The 16,556-nt window shown below is 42.8% G+C and overlaps 1 protein-coding gene across 1 annotated transcript in view; it reads left to right on the top strand.

Moving 5' to 3' along the window:
• The first annotated feature begins 627 nt into the window (after positions 1 to 627).
• LOC149282079 (protein arginine methyltransferase NDUFAF7, mitochondrial-like) overlaps positions 628 to 16,556 on the top strand; it is a 59,635-nt gene continuing 43,706 nt past the window's right edge. Inside the window, exons 1-4 of the mRNA XM_089498619.1 lie at positions 628 to 667; positions 6,288 to 6,457; positions 7,414 to 7,494; positions 16,248 to 16,358. Of these exons, the coding sequence (XP_089354745.1) occupies positions 628 to 667; positions 6,288 to 6,457; positions 7,414 to 7,494; positions 16,248 to 16,358 (402 nt within the window). The remainder of the gene's footprint in view (positions 668 to 6,287; positions 6,458 to 7,413; positions 7,495 to 16,247; positions 16,359 to 16,556) is intronic.

The following is a 16,556-nucleotide window of genomic DNA, read 5'->3' as shown; positions in this document are numbered from 1 at the left end:
TAGTAAAACTCTTCTTACTTTCAGGCTTTTTCTTTTTTCCCTAAAATAATATTCCAATTTTAGGGAGTTGTCTTATAATCGAGCAAATATGGTATTATAAATCGTAAAAAATTGAAAAGGGAAAAAAAAAATGGATTTTAATCTAAAAAATATACTCATCTACAAAAGCAAGTGAAAAAACCTGCTAACTAGATTTCAATATTTGTCCTGAGCAGGCCCTGCTCAGGACAAAAATTGAAATCTAGGTAGCAGGTTTCTTCACCCTCCAACTGGCTCCCTCTCGGGTTAAACCTTTTAGGTTTGAGCAGCCTGTTTTGATGATCCTTCGATACTGGGGACAGGCTTTAAGTGTGCACAAGCAAGATATACAAAACAAGCATTAATCAGGGGGCTGGAGATCAGGATAATTGATATATTAAAGCAGAGGTCAGGAAGCCAAAGTTCGGGCTAAATAGTAAATCAGAGCCAAGGTCGGGAAGCCAGGAAAGGATGGTCAGGATCAAGCCAGGCTGAATACACAGGGTCAGTAATGGATAATGCACTAGGAAAGTATACACTGGCGCTATGGAATACAGAGGAAGCAGCTGCTGGAGAATCCCTGGGGCTGCGTGGTATAGTGGACCAAGGATGTCCCTGATGGCGAAGCGGTATAGGGTGGATTCCACAGGCAAGTGGTCTACAACGAAACAGTATCCCCTACAAATGGCTTAATGAAGACTTTAGCTCCACGCAGCCTTTCAAACAGCTCTGTGATCAAAATGATGGGGATAGGTATTTCAGGGAGTGATCTTGTTGAGACCCAGATAATTGATAGTTGTTGATCACCCTCCTTCTTCCTAACTAAGAAGAACCCTGCTCCTAGCGGTGATGTGGAATGTTGATGAACCCTTTTTTATGATAAACTCCACCACCACCTGCATGTCAGGGAGAGATAATGGATAAAGGGGGCCAATATACACTGGCATCTTGTATTTGACTTTTAATCTCTAAAATAAAAGCAAAGTTTTATACAAGAACCCAATGCTGCTTGATCTGTTGATGACATAATCCTTGCTACTTCCTGGGTACCCCTTTATTGTTCAAGTGCGCCATTTATGTTAGGGATGGGGAACCCACACCTGTAGCAGTGCTTTGGCTATGGAGTTGATTACGTGGGTGTTTTTATCCCTTTGTTATGTATGGCGGGGGGGGCAACCAAGCAGAGAGCTACTGTCCATCCCCATGTTATGCTGTGGCATAGAGAAACTGTTGTACTTGTGACCTGATTCTAGGGCTGCAACGAACTATTATTTTCATAATCGATTGGTTGGCTGATTATTTTTTTGATCGGATAAAAAAAATGTAAAAGCAACGTAGGATGTTAAAAACAAACGGCAGAATAAAAAAGCTTTGATAAAAATTCATTTTTTGTATATATTTCCCAACCTGCCCCCCAGTTATGCACATTTGAGCCTAGACATGCCACACTGCCCTCCCCACATATGCCTTATACACCCTATATGCCTTATATGCATATGTCACTATGTCACTCCGTCCTCCCCAGGTATGCCGTATACCCCCCTGATATGCCATAGTGCACTCATAGATTTGCAAACTCGTTCACAGACACAATACTTTTACAAATAAATACAGGGTTAATCTTCACTGCCCCCAGGATTTAGATTCCCCTCAGTTTGCCCCTCCTTTACCTCTAACTGCACCTTAAATTAACCTTATTAAATTAATCCTGAAGAGAAGACCCCATTAACCATAACTGCCCCATAATTAACCCTGAAGACCCCATCAACCACAACTGCCCCTAAATTAACCCTAATTTCAGCAGCCCAAATATTAATTTTATACTCAGATGAGTTCTTGAGCCATGTGGATGCTATAGGAAATGGCAGTTTGGCCCCACACCTTTCTTGCTCCCGGTCACTGCCGGTTGGCCCTGCCCCTTTCTTTCTCCCTGTCCCTCCTTCCATTCAATCGGCAGTGACTGCAGGGAGGGACTGTAAGTAGTAACTGCTGTGAGTCACAAACTGATTATAAAACGAGAGGTATTTTTCAGAGCGTTTGCTTTGAAAAAACCCTCATTTTATAATCGTTAATGAAAATCGTTGGCAACGATTTTCATTATCGATTTATTATGGATTTTATCAATTAGTTGTTGCAGCCCTACCTGATTCTAACTTTAAAATATTTAATTAAGGTAAATTAGGGAATCTTAATAACAATAACATTTATTTAATCTATATGCACTCTGTTTCTTGATATACAATTGATATATAAAATTAGGTATTCCAGTCGATTATATGATTATATGGTAAGAAATATTTTAATACTGTGGTGAATGATAAATAATGATATTTGTCGAATCCACTACAACAGAATTAAAATCACACACTAGTTTTGACAGATTGCAGTAAAATAACAATGATACTTGGCTTCGGTAGATGATCAGCTTACAGAGATGGTGAGAAAACCCAGCAAAACAATATCACGTGGAACTCCGATGTTCATAACGACTACTTGATGAAACATGGGATTCTGGTATATAACCCAGGGTGCTTACAGTCTATGTGAAGCCCTCTGGATTCAGGCACAGTCAAGCCCTGGATTGGAGTTCCATTAGCACATGGTGTATGGTTCTTTTTAAGGTATTTTTTTTACTATAGTATTTAGGGCTGCAACTAACGATTATTTTAATAATCGATTAGTTGGCCGATTATTTTTTCGATTAATCGGCTAAAAGCAAATAATGTAATACAAAAAAACTTACAATTTACACTTTCATCACTTTATCGCAAAGGCATTTCTCTATTCACCTTCTTATTTTACTGACATAATAATAAAAGCTACAAGAACCCAAACAGTGTTTCTCAAACTAGGTTTTAATCCAAAATTATTAGTAAATATTAATTCATATGTTAACTATTTTTCATATTTAATAAAACTGTTTATTTTATTTTATTTACCAAACTGCCCCCAGTTATGCACATCTGACCCCCAGCTTGCCACTCTGTCCCCAGATATGCCTTATACCTCCTATATGCCAGAGATTCCACTGTGCCCCCGATATGCCTTATACTCCTTAAATGCCAGTGATATGCAACTGAGCCCCTGATATACCTTTTACCCCTAGATATGTCTTATGCCCCCCTGATATGCCTAATATCGATATGCCTTATACCCCCTATATGCCACTGTGCCCTGATATGCTATATAACTTCCAATATGCCACTCGCCCCCATTTATGCCTTATACCTCCCTATATGCCACTGTGCCTCCTGATATGCCACTCTGCCCCATAAATGCCCTGCACCACCCTGAAATTCATTATACTCCCTGATTCACCACTCTGCCTCCCCCAGATATGCCACTCTGCCTCCCTGAAATTCATTACACCCCCATACGCCACTCTGCTACCCTGAAATTCATTATACCCTCATACACCACTCTGCCTCCTCCCCCCTCCCATACACCACTCTGCCTCCTCCCCCCTCCCATTCATCACTCTGCTTCCTCCCCCCTCCCATTCACCACTCTGCTTCTCTACCCGACTCCCTTGTGTTTTGTGAACCTCCGTTGCTGACAGGCACTTTCACTGGAGCTTCATAGAAGCCTAAGCGTAAGTGAAGGGCAGTAACGGAGGCTGTCTGTGCACATCGTGCATCAGCTGACAGAGAGGATGATCCTCTGCAGGAGACCTCAATTCTCTTTCAGCCGGTGGGGGTCTGCACGATGTGCACAGACAGCCTCCGTTACTCCTGTTCACTTCCGCTGGGGCTTCTACATCATGTGATGCTGGTGCGGCATCGTAGAAGCCCCAGCGAAAGTGGAGGGGAGAGACGGAAGTTTTCTGTGCGCATCGCGCAGACACCCACCGGCTGACAGTGAGGGGAATCCAGGTCTCCTGCAGCGTTGCGGAGGATCTGGATTCTAGTGTTAGAATCCGATCTCTGTTTGAGGTCGGATTATATAAGGAGAGGAGTTTTTCAGAGCATTTGCTCTGGGGAAAAAACTTTATAATCTATTAAAAATGGATTCGACTAATCGATAATAAAAATCGTTGACGACTTTCCTTATTGATTATTAACGATTTTATAGATTAGTTGTTGCAGCCCTAATAGTATTGATAGGTTGCTATGTAAATAGCAACTGTATCAATTGTAAACTACTAGCAGTTTTTTTTTTGGTTGAAAGGTGTAACCTCGAACAATATTTCGGTTGTAACCATGCAAGCCAAAATCACTAACTCGCCCTATACCTACACACACACACTCATGTGGATAAATGAAAATACGCCTCTGCCTATAGGTAACTAAGGAACACCAATAACACAAGAATTGTTAACTAGCTGTTATCGCCTCAGGCTATGATTTCTAGGGCAGGGGAAAGAAAAAATGTCAGTGTGCTAAGCTAGTCTCAGCCTCAAATAATACAAATGTATAATATAAGGCCTACCAAACTGGTGTAATCATGCTGCAAATACAGTGTATTGGCTGTACAATGTATACAAAAAAACAAACCGTCTGCGCTTCTCACCCTAATAAAGTTGGCAACAAATATATAAACATAACATAAATAAGAGGTTTTGGTTATATGAATTGGCCAAAGCATAATTAATCTCACCCGCCACTTCAAGGCACACTCTCAATAGGGTGAGAACCTACTCTCACCTCCTACATAGTGGGCACACAAAGCAGTTTATACTGCTGCCAAAACCTTATTTATGTCTTGAGTGAGGTGCAATTAAACCTCCTCCCAATTAACCCCTGGATAGCAAGCTGCAACCAGACTGATGAGGAGCCAACAACCTCAAATATGTGCAAACGGGGACCTACTGGTCAATAGTGGTCCTAGAACCCCCCCCCCCAAAAAATAAAAAAAAAACTGTGCTTCTCAAAAGAAAAAATGTTGGTGCGCTAAGCTAGTCTCAGGCTCAAATAATAATTCACTAGCTTAGCGCACTGACATTTTTTCTTTTGGGAAGCACACAGTTTTTTGTTTTTTTGGGGGGGGGGTTCTAGGACTACTATTGACCAGTAGGTCAAATCAGTTCTGCTTTCTATGACGTAAATCACATTTTGGAAAATCATGTTCATAACATCAACATTAAGCCTTTTGTGGACAGGCGACCAATCAAAGTAGTGCCTACATTTGCCATATTAGTCCAGGGGGATCGACACGGGCAGGTCAGCTTACCTTTTGTTGAATGTCGCCACCTGATGCTTAACTAAGGGAGCATGTGTTCAAATACCGTATTGGCTCGAATATAGGTCGCACTTTTTTCTCCCACTTTAAAGACTTAAAGTGGGGGGAAAAAGTGCGGCCTATATTCGGGGTCTAGCACCTGACGCCCGGGACATGCAGTTCCGGGCGCCGGGCAGGCAGCAGGGTTAGGATACAGATCCCCCCCACAGCGGTGCAGGGGACCTGCATCCTACTCTCTGATACGCTCAGACAGCCTCGGGAGATAGTCTAAGCTCATCGCACAGACGTTCACCGGCTGCAGCGATGCGCGCGTAAACAACCTCCGCTGCCGGCACATCTGCACGATGTGCTTTAACAATCTCCCTTACCAGGAATTCCCACGAGGGGAGTCCCGGCAAGGGATATTGTTAAAGCACATCATGCAGACGTGCCGACGGCGGATGTTTACGCGCATCGCCGCAGCTGGTGAACGTCCGCACGATTAGTTTTACCTCTGCCCCCAAGACTTACCAGAGCAGACTCCCGGGTGTCTTGCGGGGCCGGCGGGGGACATCTACGCGTATACAACTTCCGGTGGCGGCACTTCCGCTGAGTGCCGGCACCGGAAGTTGTATACGCGTATTACGTAGATGTCCCCCTCCGGCCCCGCAAGACACCCGGGAGTCTGCTCTGGTAAGTCGGGGGAGGGGGCAGAGTGGCAGCATATCTCGGGGGTGGGGGGGACAGTGGCAGCATATCTATTAGAAAACTTTTTCTTTAAAAAAGCACCAAACTTTTAGGGTGCAGCCTATATTCGGGTGTGGCCTATATCCGAGCCAATACGGTATGTGTCTAAATATGTTTAAAATTTGAAAATTGATTAAACTAGACAGTGCTTTATATTTTCTTCCTTTTGAGAATCAGAGCACTATACATAAGATACCGAATTCAAAACAGTAAAATATTATCATATAACAAAACCTCTGTTTTTCCTTGAGGTGTTTTTCTGTTTAAAATTAAGTTATGGTTCAATGGATTTAACTATTATGATGACCCATTATGATTTATTTCTGAAATGCTTTGTTTTGTTTTTGTGTATATTTTTATTTTAGTTTTTGCATCTTATCATTATGTAAAATACCAGTCCAGCAAAACTGGAAAGCATCAAGATGGTCCTGCATTTACTAATTCATTGTTGAAACACTTAATTATGAAGATAAAAGCGACGGGGCCTTTACCAGTTGCCGAATACATGAGGGAAGTTCTCACAAACCCTATAAAGGTATGTAACTCCTCATACAACTGTAGGCACTGTTGCTTTGATTGTATATATTGTACACTATATGGACAAAAGTATTGGGACAGCTGACCATTACACCAACAGGATGACATTGTATTTTAAATACATAGACATTAATATGTAGTTGGCCCCTCCCTGTACAATTATAAAAGCTCCACAAGATTTTGGAGCATTTCTATGGAAATTTTTGCCCATTTATTCAGTAGAGCATTAGTGGCAGTGGTGTTGGACGAGAACATCTGGCTCGTAATCTGTGTTCTGTCTCATCCCAAAGGTGTTCAATGGGGTTGAGGTCAGGGCTGTGTGCAGGACAGTCAAGTTCTTCTACAACAAACTCATCCGAGTTTATGGACCTTGCTTTGTGCATTGGGGTACCGTCGTGATGGAATCGAAAAGGGCTTTCCCCAAACTGTTTCAACAAAGCTTGAAGCACAGCATTTTCCTTGTCCCCTTCAGCGTACCAAGACAGTTTGGACAATTTTTGGCTTCCGACTTTTTGGGAACAATAAAGACGTTGGATGACTTTGAAGAAGAGTGTGACTGAGCCGTGACCTCAACTCCATCAAACAGTTTTTGATGGGATAAACTGAAACTGAGATTGCAAACCAGGCCTTATCGTCCAGTATCAGTGCCTGAACTCAGAAGTGCTCACTAACTTGAAACTCCCATCCTGCTTAAAGGTGTGCGACATAAAGCAGATTTTTAATCTTTTTTTTTTTTATTTTTTATTTTATTCCTCCCAGCTCTTTGATTAAACATGAACAACATTATCTGCGATATTTGTAATGGTGTCTGGAGTTTGTTGTTGAAACAATATGAAGTCCTGTCATTTTATTATCTGGGGGAAAATTATAAAAACTACATATAGAAGATATATATATATTAACAGCCTTGTTACTTAGATATTTTAATTACTTTAAGCCTATTTCTATTTTAAGGGTTACTACATGCATCATGATATGCTGGGAGAACATGGAGACTTTGTTACATCACCAGAAATAAGTCAGATCTTTGGAGAGGTACTTGTATCTTTTTACATTTTTAAAGATAATTTTGAAGATAATGTAATTTCATAAGTAAATTGCCTTTTTATAACCTTTTTGGTTAATTTTTAGTTACCTATAATTTCTCCATTTTGCTTTTCAATTACTGCAATTGTTGTGGAAATATTTAGGGGCTTGTTTTAACCTCTAGGGTTGCTGAGAGAAAACATATCTGCTTTCTCTGTTTTGTTAAGTTACAAGCAGTGTTGCCTCTAAGCTGTGCGCTTGTGCGCGCACACATAGCTTTTTAAGAGAGCGCACACGTCCAAAAATTGTGCGCACAACAGTTTTTCCCCAAAAAAGAAAAAAATAATAATTTTTTTGAAACTTTATGCGGCGCGGATATTGTGCGCACAAAATTTTTGCTCTGTGAAAATTTTTGCACAAGAGAAATTTTCTGCGCGTGCCAACTAAGAAAAATTAGATGGAACATTGGTTACAAGCAGTAAATTATCAAAACAGGAGGAAACAAAAATAAATAAAGATCTCAAATTGAGGCAAATCACATCCCTAATTTTTTCCCCTGTCCTTCATTTAGTTGACATGGGATTCTATCCTGTTTTTATTAGGATTCCAAGAGGGGTGGGAGGATATAGCTTTACATTACTAGCCAGTATAGAATTCGTGAAGAACTTAAGCCAGACTCATTTGAGGCTTATTTAGATTAGTGGGAAGATCAACTTTCAACATCTAGGGGCACCATTCATTAACCAAACCTGACCTTCAAAAGAGGTTCAAGTAGCCAACCCCGGGAAGGTATGCTGAAAAAAAAAACTTTCTTGTGCAAGCTAACTTCACCAACAATTATTGATGTATTCCGTTAACATACTGGTTACCTCACACTAGAGGACTGCATTGGGAGGCGGGTCCCGCGGGACCCGCCAAAAAACTTGCGGGCGGTCTTGCTGGCGCTGTGGGCGGGGAGCGTGCGGTCAGGCACTGTACCTGCGGGTCCCAGTAATCCCGCGCAGTCCCGCAAGGCTGTCTTCTCGCTGCTCCATAAGTGTCTCCTATCTTGCTCCACCCAGGAACAAGGCGGAGTCACGTGATGTGACATCACTTCCTGTGACTCCGCCTTGTTCCTGGGTGGAGCAAGAGAAGAGACGCTGTGAGGGTACAACTTGCGGGACTGCGCGGGAAATCAGGTAAGGAGGCGGCCGTGATTGGCCAAAAATGTGGCGGGAGCGGGCGGGATTGGCCACAAATGTGGCGGGAGCGGAACACCCACATTGCGGGAGCGGGATTAAAAACAGCGGGAGCGAGATTAAAAAAGCAGTCCCGTGCAGGGCTCTACCTCACACTACTGAACTACAACTGCTACAGTGAAATTTACCTTTGTGAACTTGAAATTAGACATTATTGTAATAAAGTAGTGGTTTTATCATGATAGAGAAGAGTAAAAGAGATATTGACTGTATAGCAACAATTTTACATAAAGTGCCATCTAAAATATATCAAAAACATTGCATAGATCCACTTCCTACAGGCAGGCTCAGCTGCGACATGTGAACCACACTACTATCCAGGATGACATCTGCAATCTTGACAAGATCAGGCAACCCAAGTACATTGAGCTACCCACTCCTCATTCCTGCCTGAAAATCAGGGTTATTGTAGACCGGTAGAAGTGAAACTAGCAAGCCTCCTCCACGGCTACCCAACCAAATTCCAACCAGAGGATGCCTGCCAAATATTTTCCTAGCCTATTTGGGCACAGCCACAGACTATTGCCTAAAGCAGTGACGGCGAACCTATGACACGCGTGTCAGTGCTGACACGCGTAGCCATTTGGGGTGACACGCGCAGGATTTCATGCGATTCATCCTCGGCTCCTGCACGGCCGCCGAGGATGAAAGAATCTGTGCACCCAGCAGCCGTGTGCAATGGCCGTCTAGTGATGGGAGCAGTGTGAGGGGTGAAAGCTCCGCCCCCTCACACTGACCTTTCACCCCTCACGCTGCTCCCATCACTATGCGGCCATCAGATTGCTGGGAATGTAATCTTAACGGCCGATGCGTGCTGATGCCGCCGGCCGCCTCTGCTTCAATACTTTTTGAAGCCGATCCAGCTTACCATATAAATAAAAAAAAAAAAAGTGTTAAAGTAGCTCCGGCCGTTTAGATTACATTCCCAGCAGTCTGATGGCTGCATAGTGATGGGAGCAGCGTGAGGTGGAAGCTCTCCGCCCCCTCGCACTCAGACTGCTGCAGCACCGGATGTCAGGTCAGTGGCATCCTGTCAGCATAGAGGAGAACAGTGTGCAGCTACCAGGAAGTCAAGACAAGTAGAAGGTGAGTAAAATTAATGTATTTTTTGTACTGTATAATGTTTTTTGTATTTGTTAAAAACAAAAAAAATCGGCATGCGTGTGTATGTAAGTGTGTCCCCCTATATGCCACTCTGCCTCCAGAAATGCCTTATACCCCCCTATATGCCACTCTGTCCCATGATATGCCTTTTAACCCCCTATATGGCAGAGTGGCATATAGGGGGTTAGAAGGCATATCATGGGACAGAGTGGCATATAGGGGGTATAAGGCATTTCTGGAGGCAGAGTGGCATATAGGGGGTTAGAAGGCATATCAGGGGGGCAGAGTGGCAAGCCTGGGGGCAGAGGTGCATGTTTTTTTGTCGAAGTGACACACCACGCGAGTTATGCTCTTTTTTTTTTTTTTTATTTTTTTTTATTTTTTTTTTTTACACACCACGCCAAAAAGGTTGCCCATCACTGGCCTAAAGATTGCTTTAGTGTTATCCACTGCCTCTGGGTAAGGCCAACATTCCATTCCAATGCGCACTGGAGATTGGAAAGCTGATGATGATACTTCTATTTTGACAGGACTCTGTTTTAGGTGTCTGGAAGAATGAATGCAGAACCCCAATGGGATTTGTTTGGAATAAATATGCTAGCCACCAAATTGATTTTGATGGCTAGTATATTTTTTAATCACCTTAATTCTCCCTTAATTTAATCGCCTCCAAATCACTCTTCCGTCTTGCCAATCAATGAAGAAAGAGAAAAGACCAATCCACCCTGTACAATGCCTTCTCTTCATCCGTGGTTGATGAAACCTCTAGGGTGCCCTGGCCTGTAAAAATGTATTACGTTCAGCACTTTCATTGTGTTGACCCCTGCCAATCTCCCAGGGATAAGCCTTGACTGATCTTTAAATCCACATTTAATAGGAAAATGGGCAATAAGTGACATTGCGTCAGGTCTTTTCCTTCTTTTGGCAATACGCTTACTGTGGCTAATTGTGTGTTAAATTCTCCTTTCCAATATTGAGTTGAATGTAGCCACTATATATATTGACCAAGTGACCTATAGTAAAGTGGTCATCCGGCCTGGGAGCTCTACCTGAAATCATAGATTTAATTAATAGTAATATTGCCTCATCTGTAATCCTTTTCTCCACGAATTCTGCCTTAGCAGGATTTAACTTGGTAGCTGGAAAATCCTACCAGGTCCTCGACGCCTAGCCCTGCTGTAAGTTTTTAAAGGGAGCTAGTACTTTCAGAATGCTTCCACTATCTCTGCTGGAGCAGACAAACTGTGGAATACTGAATTCAGAATTCTAGGGGCATGGGTTTGTTACTCCTTTTTGCAAAGTGCCTTTGCAAGTAGCTTCCCACATTCCATATACCTCCTCGTCAGAGCTTGCTTCATCTGGGACCAATTTATCACCCAGATTCTCCACATTCACTTCTCGGCATTGATTCTGAGAGGGAAATCTTTAAATCCGGGGGCTTATCCCCAGTGAATTGATGCCCCTTTTTATACGTGACAATACTTTACTGGCCTTAGCAACTGCTGATGGACATTGCACACTGTTTCCTAGTTTTGTTGTCTATAACAATTCACAAATCTTTCTCATCCCTAATTCACTACCATTTAGGGTGTACGTTGCTTGTGCATTTATCTATATTAAATTTAATCTGCCATTTGTGTGCACAGTGCCACAGTCTATCTAAATCCCTCTGCAGCAAAGTAATATCCTGCTCACATTTTATTACTTTACAAAGTTTAGTGTCATCTGCATACACGGAAACATGACTTTTAGCGCCTATTGCAAGGTCATTTATAAAAATGTTGAATAAAATTGGTCCCAGAACCGAACCACTTTTGTCCAGCTTGAAGATTTACCATTTATAACAACTCTCTGTACTTGATTGCTAAGCCAGTGTTCAACCCAAGAACAAGAATTTGCATCTAGACCAATTTAATAAAAACTATGATTGAGAAAAAGATATGCCTTATACCCTCTTGTATGCCACTCTGCCCCCCAGAAATGCCTTATACCCCTATATGCCACTATGCCTCCCTGATATGCCTTTTAACCCCCTATATGCCACTCTGCCTCCAGAAAGCCCTTATACCCCCCATATGCCACTCTTACCCTCCCCGACTTACCAGTGCTTCCTTAGACTTGTCCCCTGTGCTGCTGCTGGCACTTCCGCTGGGGTTTCTATGAATGAGCACCAGAAGGTCATGTGATGGCGGCGCTCCGTCATAGAAGCCCCGTCAGAAGTGGTGGCAGCAAGTGGAGGTTGTCTGCGTGCATCGTGCAGACGCCCACTGGCTGCTAGAGAGGAGGATCCGGGTCCCCTGTAGCGCTGCAGGGGATCTGGATCTTAGTCTTGTAGTCAGACCTCTATTTGAGGTCTGATTAGAAGACGACCTCGAATATAAGATGATGGTTATTATAATCGAGCAAACACGGTACTTTCAATGTTGCTGTTGCAAGGGCATATTAGCTTGGATCCCTATTTGGTGGGGAATATTTCTGTAGAGAAAGACAGCATCTGGACAAATCCAAATCCAGCTGGCATCCTATTTAATATTAGACAATAACTGAATTACTGAGTACGTGTCACGTCCACCAACACCAAGGCACTCACTGCAGAAGTTCTTCTGCTCCGAAGCCCACACCAAGGGAGACCCTTAGTGACAGGGAGTGGAGACTGGGATGATTCCAACAGTGTGGAGGCCAGATGCAGGTGGATAAATTAAGGGCCGAGTTGGAGTGCAAGGTGTAGGAGCCCCGACAGCAGGAACCAGAAGGCAAATGCAGCAGAGCCGGGGTTAAGTCAGGTAACGTACTCAGGATAGCCGGGTCGGTAACAGAGTGGGTAATCAGACGAGCCAAAAAACTGGTAACCAGGATAAGCAGGAGAAGGTACAGAATCGCTAGGCAAAGAATCGTCGGGCAGGCAGAGGTCAAAAACTAAAGTAATGAGCAGTAGCAATAACTCTGAATACATAGACCACAACAGGGTACAGACTAAAGCATTTTCTGGGTTTTTAAATCTGGCGCCCTTACAAGCTCCGCCCTCTGGACCGCATCATCGCAGTTCTGGGCAGTCTCCCAGAACTCCGCCTCCGGACCCGTCCAGCCGCGCCCCCATTGACAACAGACAGGAGGAACGCCGCTGGAGCGGGTAAGTACAGAATACTGGGGATCAATGCTCTGTCGTGTATGGTTGTCGCAGAGCATCTTTATTAACCTGTGTAGGGTAGACCGCTATTTTGGTACATGGTGGTATCGTCAAGCAGTTTGTGGGCTTCCTAAACATAGCCACTAAATGTGACTTGTGTGCTTAGTGAAACCCTTATAAAGCAGAAACTTATATCATAACCTTTTTGTTGCTTATACAAAAAAAGAATTCCCAATGTTTGAACATAAAAATATATAGTGTAATACTGTAACAATATACTGTAATAGCTAGTGTTAGGTAGTGGACTTTCATACTGTATATGTGGTAATATTGTAGCTCTTCAAAAGTAATGATGCGCTCAGCAGCAAAAATAGAAGTTGGACATAAAAAAAAATATATATATATATATATATATATATATATATATATATATATATATATATATATATATATATATATATATATATATATAGTAGGGTTTTTCCTTCTGTACGCTCTCTAAGGCCTCAAGCCATTCCTGATCCTGTTTGTTAAATTCTATACTCTTGAGCTCAGGTATAGCTTTTTCTCCTGTTCATTTTATAAAAACTATTTTAAGAGTGAGCTTAAACCTTCTGGAGGTCTATAAATACCTCAAACTTGTTGGGCCATGTTCCAGGAAAAAATTCAAAACCCTTATTAAGCACAGAAGTCTCAGCTTCAGTGTATGCTGATAGAGGTTTCTGTTGTAATCTCTACCCTGCTCTGTGTACTCCACTAATACAAGAGGTCTTTCTCTGTACTTCCCCATATCCTGCCTCTCCCAATCCCATTGAAAAGACCTGTAATTTTTGGGTTTGTACGGCTGGCCCTTCTTGTTAACAAAAATAAAAACTCCCATAATGTTCTTGGGGCAAGCCCTTGAATAAAGAATATCTTTTTGTGTCCACCTCATTAGATGAGGACTCATTGGATCTGTTTAGGGCAATGGAGGACACAGGGTCTCCCCTTTAGATTCTGTTAGCAGACCAAATTCATTTGACAAAATACACTGCTCAAAATAATAAAGGGAACACTTAAACAACACAGTGTAACTCGAAGTCAATCACACTGTCCACTCAATTTCACATGCTGTTGTGCAAATGGAACAGACAACAGGTGGAAATTATAGGCAATTAGCAAGACACCCCCAATAAAGGAGTGGTTCTGCAGGTGGTGACCACAGACCACTTCTCAGTTCCTATGCTTCCTGGCTGATGTTTTGGTCACTTTTGAATGCTGGCGGTGCTTTCACTCTAGTGGTAGCATGAGACGGAGTCTACAACCCACACAAGTGGCTCAGGTAGTGCAGCTCATCCAGGATGGCACATCAATGCGAGCTGTAGCAAGAAAGTTTGCTGTGTCTGTCAGCGTAGTGTCCAGAGCATGGAGGCGCTACCAGGAGACAGGCCAGTACATCAGGAGATGTGGAGGAGGCCATAGGAGGGGAATAACCCAGCAGCAGGACTGCTACCTCCGTCTTTGTGCAAGGAGGAGCACTGCCAGAGCCTTGCAAAATGACCTCCAGCAGGCCACAAATGTGTCCACTCAAACGGTCAGAAACAGACTCTATGAGGGCCCGACGTCTACAGGTGGGGGTTGTGCTTACAGCCCAACACCGTGCAGGACGTTTGGCATTTGCCAGAGAACACCAGGCTTGGCATATTCGCCACTGGCACCCTGTGCTCTTCATAGATGAAAGCAGGTTCACACTGAGCACATGTGACAGAGTCTGGAGATGCCGTGGAGAACATTCTGCTGCCTGCAACATCCTCCAGCATGACCAGTTTGGCGGTGGGTCAGTAATGGTGTGGGGTGGCATTTCTTTGGAGGGCCGCACAGCCCTCCTTCTGCTTGCCAGAGGTAGCCTGACTGCCATTAGGTACCGAGATGAGATTCTCAGACCCCTTGTGAGACCATATGCTGGTGCGGTTGGCCCTGGGTTCCTCCTAACGCAAGACAATGGTAGACCTCATGTGGCTGGAGTGTGTCAGCAGTTCCTCCAAGAGGAAGGCATTGATGCTATGGACTGGCCCGCGCATTCCCCAGACCTGAATCCGATTGAGTACATCTGGGACATCATGTTTCGCTCCATCCACCAACGCCACAGACTGTCCAGGAGTTGGCAGATGCTTTAGTCCAGGTCTGGGAGGACACCCCTCAGGAGACCATCCGCAACCTCATCAGGAGCATGCCCAGGCGTTGTAGGGAGGTCATACGGGCACGTGGAGGCCACACACACTACTGAGCCTCATTGTGACTTGTTTTAAGGACATTACATCACAGTTGGATCAGCCTGTAGTGTGGTTTTCCATTTTGATTTTGAGTGTGACTCCATATCCAGACCTCCATGGGTTGATAAATTTGATTTCCATTGAGAATTTTTGTGTGATTTTGTTGTCGGCACATTCAACTGTGTAAAGACGAAAGTATGTCATACGATTTGTTCATTCATTCAGATCTAGGATGTGTAATCTTAGTGTTCCCTTTAATTTTTGGAGCAGTGTATAAATAGATATATATGCGAGTATAATATGTTATACCAATAACAAAAGTTATGGTGGGTAAAGGTGATGGAAAACCCTTCCACTTAAAATTAAGGGGTAGTAGAAGCATTGCTTAACACTAATCTACAAACACCAGACAAGCCAGGAGGCTTGTTTTTTCCCTTAGAAATCTCATGGTGCTGCCACAACCACAAGGGGTAGGCGCATGCAAACAAAGTCAACAATGATCACCTTTTGAAATATATTATACATATTTATCAACCTAAAACATCTATGTGCCACCACATATGACGTATATAGTTGGCATCTGAGTTTAAAGGTTTACAGATCAGTCTAGTCCCCACAAATTGTAGTGTGTTTAAATGAATGTTGGAGTCCATCTTGCTCATGCTTTTTCTGTATGCGAGTTGGATTATACATTGAGTAGTTATTGGAAGAAAATGATGTATTTTGTCCCCTGGCTCCCTCTACTAAAAAGAAGTGCTAGTATGTAAACATTTTACGCATGCTCAATAGCGCTTCCATCGAAATCACTGGTCCAATGTACAATTTCATGTATGCTAGCATAACATCAATTTTCAGATAGCAAACATGATTGGCTACAGCTGTCACCACTGATTTTAAGCACCAACTGACTATAATTCCCCATTTTCATACAGCAAAATTTACTCCTTATGTATTGAACATGCTAATAGGGCTGGAATGCTGCCTTAATTTTACATCATGTTATGATTTCATAACATTTCTTTCCCTTCTGTTTATATACAGGTCTTAGGGATATGGTACATTAGTGAATGGATATCTGCTGGTAAACCCAAAGCTTTTCAGTTGGTGGAACTTGGTCCAGGAAGAGGCACCCTGATGAATGACATTTTAAGAGTAAGTGCCAGGATACTTTGGTTTTCAAAGGAAAGTGTTACCAATAATGTTTGATTTATCCTTAATTGTGTAGGCTATTATGTATTTTTTTGGTGTATATATCATACAAACAAATATATTTCTTACCATACACTGAAATTAATGCTTCCGAAATTGCTTTTACAAATGTCGATAATTGTTACAAACATCTATCGATCA

The sequence above is a fragment of the Sceloporus occidentalis genome, unplaced genomic scaffold (assembly GCF_023333645.1).
Source record: "Sceloporus occidentalis isolate IW3139 unplaced genomic scaffold, rSceOcc1.0.p SCAF_123, whole genome shotgun sequence".
In the NCBI taxonomy this organism is placed as follows: Eukaryota; Metazoa; Chordata; class Lepidosauria; order Squamata; family Phrynosomatidae; genus Sceloporus; species Sceloporus occidentalis.
Note: the sequence above shows the minus strand (reverse complement) of the source record. Positions and strands in the feature narration are given on the sequence as shown.